Source organism: Poromitra crassiceps (genome assembly GCF_964638095.1).
Source record: "Poromitra crassiceps genome assembly, chromosome: 3".
Lineage (NCBI taxonomy): Eukaryota > Metazoa > Chordata > Actinopteri > Beryciformes > Melamphaidae > Poromitra > Poromitra crassiceps.
This window is the reverse complement of record NC_139625.1, coordinates 34,489,632-34,496,898: the sequence shown is the minus strand read 5'-3', so window position 1 is coordinate 34,496,898 and position 7,267 is coordinate 34,489,632. Positions and strand designations below refer to the sequence as shown.

Sequence of the window (7,267 nt, the reverse complement as noted above, 5' to 3'; positions counted from 1 at the left end):
GCATGCACTGACAGGAAGTTGGTCCAAACCTTACAGGAAGTGCACAGAAATAGGCGCTCAGATGACTGCCACAGCATAGATTGGTTCGTACAATGCTAACCACCTAAGATGACTCTTTTTCCATGAAACAAGTGCATACCTGAGGCAGCTCAGAGAGTGTAACTCAATGTACCAGGGAGACAAATTATCTTACAAGTAGTTTCATGTTCATTTTGATAACGATATATACAGTACAGTATGTACCCATTTATTGAGATGTTGCAATAAGAAAAACAGATTTGCATTGAGAAATGATGAGAGGCATGTGCTTTGCTGCAGCAGTAATAGTAGTTAATACATTCTTGTGTGATGAGTAGATAGTGCAGATTAAATTGTGCATGCCTATAAGAGTAGCACTATAGAGATCAGCGATCACTAGAATGTATGCTTTATTATGAGGCTTTCGTTTCGGGGTAATCCTCTTTTTCCCCTCCACCACAGGTGTCACAAATTCCAAATGTGGTTGGAAATCACATTCTCTTACGCAATCTAACTGAGATACCATCAGTGTGCACAACGTTTTCCAGCCCTCTAGGCCTATACTGCCTGCTTCATCATGCAGCTGGCTGGCTGTTTGCAGGTGACTGAGGGAGCTTTTGTTTGTTGTTAATGCTTACTCATGTAGCCTACACATAATGCAGCAGAGCAAAAATAATCCAACAATATAATCCTGCTGTTCACTGTTCTTTAACAAATTCTCACCATAATCATCGTTACATTTATGTGTAGTTTCAAATAAAGAGATGGATGTATTTGTGACATTATTGTATTTACACTCAGTAAGATCACCTATAGTGCTGATACAGTGATATACTATGGTGTGATATGGGGGAAAAGGTCAGGGGGAAACTCGACTTGAGTGGCATGAGAAACAGCAGTCCCTCTGTAGCACATTATTGTGAAAGCATGCACTAACGAATAACGCCTCAAGGTGCTGCCACATCCTCCATATGATAGCACCTGTTTCAATGGAGTCAGTTGGCCTCACTATTCAGGTCTAATGTCACACATGAGGTCATGCATGTGCTAAAGTATGTCATTACAACAGTCCTAGTTGTGCTCGATAACGGCTGCACTCTGACAAGGCATATTTGGTTTCTTGTTATACTAATATTATCTGTCGTTCTGCACATGCCTCTAGGGCCACATTATGCTTGGATATTACATGAGGAAAGAGGAAACTATTGTGCTGGGTCACTATGTAAGGTATATACATAGATCTGACAGAGCGGTGAGTGACTGAGGTCATTTGCCCTATAGGATGGATAGGAGATTGACAAGTGGATAGACAGACACACAGAATTTAATGCAAGCTTTTTTAATTTGTTTATTTTATTTTATTTTATTTTACAGACATTTTAATAATCTTTTTTGTACTTCTTTATATATACAGTATAATAAAAATGTAATTGAAAAATGACATGGACTTTTGTAAAGTCTCTTTAAACTGGCAATGTGGTGTGTGTGTGTGTGTGTGTGTGTGTGTGTGTGTGTGTGTGTGTGTGTGTGTGTGTGTGTGTGTGTGTGTGTGTGTGTGTGTGTGTGTGTGCAAGAGAAACTAATTCATTTCAAAATATTTTGTATTCATACAGTATAATATTCACTGTAGAGTTTTGTCAAATAAGTACATCCATATTACAGTAGAATCATTTAGCCAGCCATATGCAGAGAACAATAACTCAACAACCATGTCCATCGTCAATTGTCAAATGCATTTCAGTGGCGACCCTATACAGAATGCAGATCCCTGTTATTTTGGTTTGTGAAGAAGATGTGTGAGAATGCTGGAGCGTGCCCTCCCGTGTCCTGACAGACTGCTGTTTGGGACAGTAACAGATCAGATCAGATCAGAACACAGGGAAGAAATACTGAGCGCTGTCTTTATACCTGTCCATCGCAATCAACTCCATGAAACGTGAGGGGAAGTTCTGTAAGAGATACCTCTTTCTGGGGCATCTGGGTAGTGTAGAGGCAAAAGCACCCGCCTACCACAACGGAGACCCGGGTTCAATTCCCAGCAATGGTACTTCCAGCTTGGTCAGTGGTTCCACAATTGGCCATGTCTGTGGGTGGGAAGCCGGTGGGGCATGTGTCCTGTTCACTGCACTAGTGCCTCCTCTGGCCGGTCAGAGCGCCTGTTTGGGGGGAGGAAAACTGGGGGGGAATAGCATCCTGCTGGTGAAATTCCTCGCTGTCAGGTGAAAAGCGGCTAGCAACTACATGTGAAGCATGTGCTAGTCTACAGCTCTCCGCAGATCGGCAGAGTGGGTGGAACAATGCTGGGAAAGCAGGGGGAATTGGTCAGGTACAATTGGAGAGAGAAATCTGAAAGAACTTGATAGGAAAAAAATATTTCTATGCAGGGGCCATTCATCTACCCATGTCTCTATCTATGCTGACTGATTCAGACTAAGATGTGCAGAGATCAGAGCATCCCACAGCAGCTCACGCTCTGTAGGTTCAGCCCAAAGGTGTTTGGGGTGTGGGCCCCTACAGGGTGGAACATGAAGGCTTCCTCATGCCTGTTTAAGCCAGTGTGCAAGGACTCATTTCCACTTCCCACCACTGCACCAATGGGGGCAGCCATTCTTCACTCTTTTGCCAAACCACATCCTGAGGTGGAAACAGCCCCATCAGTCAGTCCAACATACTAGACCAACACAGAGGCGCTGGACCCTCTCCTCTCATTCGAGAGATCAACTTCAACACAGCGAGAAGCGTCTGGAGTTGATATTCATCTTGGTGAGGCCCAGGTGCTTAAGGGGGGTGGACAGGGCGAAGGCAGCCTTCATGGGGATGTCGCAGAGCAGGTCGGACTCCTCGACGCACTCCTCCAGCTCGTAGGTGGCATCGTCCAGCATCTCCTTGTGACGGTGGCACACTTGCTCCACCTTCAGCCGGTGGATCTCCCCCCGCAGGCGGATCAGCTGGCGGGCCAGCCGGTTGTCCTGAAGCTGCATCTCTCTCTGGGGAGGGATTTAAGTTAAGTTATTAAGTTAAGTTAAGTTAAGTTAAGTTAAGTTAAGTTAAGTTATCCTTTATTTGTCCCCTTGGGGAAATTCATCCTCTGCATTTGACCCATCCTCTACTAGGAACCTTCCTAGAACTAGGAGCAGTGGGCAGCCACTGTGCAGCGCCCGGGGACCAACTCCAGTTCTTTTTGCCAGTACCTTGGTCAGGGGCACTGACAGGAGTATTAACCCTAACATACATGTCTTTCTTGAGGGGGGGGGGGGGGGGGGCACAAGGTGGGAGAGAGTGGGCGTCAATGAGAGAGCAAAATTACATTTTGCAAGAACTCATGGGAGTGAACAGATCAAACTGAATCAAATGTATATATAGCACACTTTATACCCAGAGGGAGACTCAGAGGTGTCTTATCATGTCTTTATCTTTCTTATCATAATAGCCTATGTTTATTATACGGGTTGCAAAATCTGAGTGTGAAAACACAGCCTTCCTATTGTTTCACAAACTCTTTGTTGACATGTCAGTCATGCAGGCATCCATGCAAAGCAGATCGCCACCATGTATGGTGGTGATACCGTGATACGCTGCTGAATAGCTGCAGCAGTGTGAAATAAACTCTGGACGTCTTGGTTTAAAACGTTTAAACAGTGTATATTATTATTATTATTATTATTATTATTATTATTATTATTATTATTATTATTATTATTATTATTATTATTTGCAAACTGCACACACTTTGAATTATTACATGAAGCAAGTTAAACATTCGGTTTAATATAACATCTTTGAGAGTCACTCACCAGCTCTTTTCTCAGAAAGTCCAAGGCATCATCAATGGTATCAAAGCCGCAGATGTTGCGCACAACTAGTTCTGAGTTCTCATCTCTCAGAATGACAGGCACGTTCCCAGCCTGTCCTCCTGAGTCCGGACTGTCTTTCGGACTGTCTCCTGCACTCTCCTCCCACGGTCGGCTCTGTAACCGCTCCTGCCATTCAAAATAAGATGGTCTGCGCGTCTGTAATTTGAGTTTTTCTGTCAGGGCCTTCACGCTATCCAAATCTTCTGTGTCTGAGATGTCATCTCCCCCAAACTCTTTAAAATCCATAGGTGCGACGTGGAAAGTTTGGTCGGAAGTAAATGAGGCTGCAATGCATTAAAGTGCGCCGTCTAGATTGGAAACTTGGCGATTGGAGCGCAACAGATCCTTGCCCATTTATAGGGAGAAGCAGCTGTGACCGCCCATATCCGAGGAGCAAGGAGATGGAGCTGGATAGTCAATGCGCTTTTATGTCTAGCTTTCCTACACTTCCTAAATCACTCTCTTATAGTTGATAGTCTTACAATTATAACTCAGATGTGTGCAATGTCTATAGGTGACACGTCCTACTTTATTTAATTTTGATTGATTGATTGATGTCTTTATTGATGCAATAAAACAGGATTGCAAAGGACAATACAAAGAATATTGATCAAAAGGATAAAAACACAATAAAGCCCTAGATACATGTACAAATACATGTACTTTGCTGCATTGTGTGTGTGTGTGCGTGTGTGTGTGTGTGTGTGTGTGTGTGTGTGTGTGTGTGTGCGCGCGCGCGCGTGCGTGCGTGCGTGTGCGTGTGTGTGTGTTGCATGTTTCTGTCAATTGCATAATTTCAAATAAATACTTAAAGAAGTAGCCTACGATTAGAACGTTTGCGGTTACTCTGCATTAATTGCTCAGCTTTATAAAATCCTTGTCAGATGGTAACGGGGGATTTGGACCTTGTTTGGACCCCAGGTTTGCCTACATTTGAGAATATACTGCCATCTAGTGGGCGTCGGTCGTAAGAACGTTCAGATCATAGACTAACCTACTGTGTCTCTTTTACTGTCTATGGCAGTGGTGCCCAATTTGGGGCCCGCGGGCCCTTTTGTTTTGAAAGAGTACAATATACGTCGCCACTACGAAACTGATTTTCAAAGTACCTTGAGGATTTTTGAAGTTGTGAATTAAGTTAAATTTCTCTCTTGATTACAAAGGTGGAAAATACAACTGTTTTTAACTGGGTGTTTACTGATTTAATGTTTAAGCTCCCCACAAATGCAGATGTTTTTTTAAATATATATAACCAATTGCAAATTATTACAATTACCAAACAGATAAAAAGTAGATTATTATATTAGATTTAGAATGTTAATTTTCTATAAAACACAATACATTTTAATTCCACAACGTTTATTTTTGGCCCTCGGCCCTCCACCCAGATTGAGTTTTGGCCCTTCATGGGAAATAATTTGGGCACCCCTGGTCTATGGTGTGTTGTATTGTCTGTATGCTTGTATCTCTGTGTAAAAAATTCTGAAATTGTATAATTTTTTTGACAATATTATCATTGCTGTCATGGCCGGAGTTTGACTTTTGTACTTGGGGGTCGCCGGCGAATTTTTTTGGCTGTTTTTTTATTTAGAGGAATTATTATTTACAATAATTACAACAGTCTCTGAATAATAATAATAATAATAATAATAATAATAATAATAATAATAATAATAATAATAATAATAATAATAATAATAATAATCATAATAATAATAATAGCTTCTAGTTCTACTACTACTACTACTACTACTACTACTAAGAATAATAATAAAATCATTGTTATTGTTATTCTTGTTTTATTATTAATAATAATAATAATACATCGGATTTATATAGCGCTTTTCCAAATGCTCAAAGACGCTTCACAATACAAAACACAATATAATACCATAACAAGAATAGAGAAGAAAATAAAGAAAATAAATAAAAGGTGAGAGAGGAAGGAGTTGATGGGTTGTTGTTAGTGTTATTAATCAGAGAGTAATTATTGTAATTACTGTTCAATAAGTATAAGAATGGAAAAATAAGAAATATTAGAATATGAGTAGAATTACAGAACATTAGTACTCATTATTGTATGTTTAGTAATGCAATGATGTAGGTGCCTACCATTTACAGTCATTGGTGCCTACACTACATTTACATGTAATGTACATTTATATATCTATTTATTATATCTGTTCACTGTTGCTTTTGACCGTGCTCAGATACTAACAAACACACTAACACAGGATAAAATAACTTTAATAAAGAGAGAAAATATTAAAATAGATGAGAGAGGGAGAAAAACAGATGAATAGTTCAAAAGCAACAGTGAAAAGGTGTGTTTTGAAGGCTTTTTTTAAAGATGACATGAGTACGTACCATGCCATGCCATGGTACGGCATGGTAGGATTGTCTTTTTCCACGAGAGGTTCTGGTGAGATGAAGGAGGTGCCCGGCCTGGAATCACCCCACAGGGCCTTAGACCTCCATGCACCGAAGGGTCTTGCAATACTGCTGCGTAGCACTAACTCTATTGCAGCGGATTGGGCATGATCAACCCTTCCGCGGGCAACGTTGCAGACAGAGTAGGAAGGCTGATCCGTGAGCGGCTGCTTCTGGGACGCGGGTCGGGGTCATAATCGGCCTCGGCTGGGTCTACTGGGCGAGGGTGTATGATGTTGACAGACCCGAAACACCCCACGACCCCAGTTAACATCACTGATGACGCGTCCCAGCGCATGCAGTAGTATGTATATATTTGAAACTAAAATCCTGGCTCCCCCTGGCCAGTGACACTTAGGAATAGACTAGGTGACAACCAAGTATAGTTTGGTGACAAGCTGGAGAGACAGTTAACGGTCGGAGAGACGGCATCCGGTACGGGATGGGTTTTAGCACCCCAGCCTGGCTCTCTCGTGAGGGAGAAATCCACAAACGCTACGGATCAGCCTCCTGAAAATCTGCGTAAACATTGGCGCGGCCTGGGGTCATAATCGGCCTCGGCTGGGTCTACTGGGCCAGGGTGTATGATGTAGCATGCAGTAGTATGTATATATTTGAAGAGTATGAAAGACAATGAGTTTTGGCCTGTCAGATGTGACTTGGGAGGGCATTCCAGAGGGAGGGGGCAGCTGCAGCAAGGCCCTGTCACAGCTTTAGCAAAGAGATAGGCCTACCTGATATACTTGTCAAAGTGGTCGTGGATATACATTTTATGATAATCAGCCAGACAGTGACATGGAGATTTACAATGGTGAGCATTATTATGATTATTATTTTTATTATTATTGCCACTGGGGGGGCTGGCCCCCCTGGCCCCTCCATTAAATCCGCCCATGCGCTGTCTCTCTCTCTCTCTCTCACACACACACACACACACACACACACACGCACACACACACATATGG

At 42.2% G+C, this 7,267-nt stretch overlaps 1 protein-coding gene across 1 annotated transcript; it reads right to left on the bottom strand.

The window, feature by feature from the left end:
- Positions 1-1,425: 1,425 nt before the first annotated feature.
- On the bottom strand, positions 1,426-4,184 carry fam167b (family with sequence similarity 167 member B). Its single transcript, XM_083633718.1, has 2 exons — positions 3,813-4,184; positions 1,426-3,005 (listed from the first exon to the last, which is right to left on the bottom strand). Exons 1-2 carry the CDS (start codon positions 4,116-4,118, stop codon positions 2,742-2,744), a joined length of 570 nt encoding a protein of 189 aa, XP_083489844.1. The 5' UTR covers positions 4,119-4,184; the 3' UTR covers positions 1,426-2,741.
- Positions 4,185-7,267: the final 3,083 nt, after the last annotated feature.

Coding starts and splice junctions, on each gene's coding strand:
- fam167b (XM_083633718.1), bottom strand. CDS start 4,118: ATGGATTTTAAAGAGTTTGGGGGAGATGACATCTCAGACACAGAAGAT. Junction 3,006..3,812: donor ACTTTCTGAGAAAAGAGCTG/GTGAGTGACTCT, acceptor ATCCCTCCCCAG/AGAGAGATGCAGCTTCAGGA.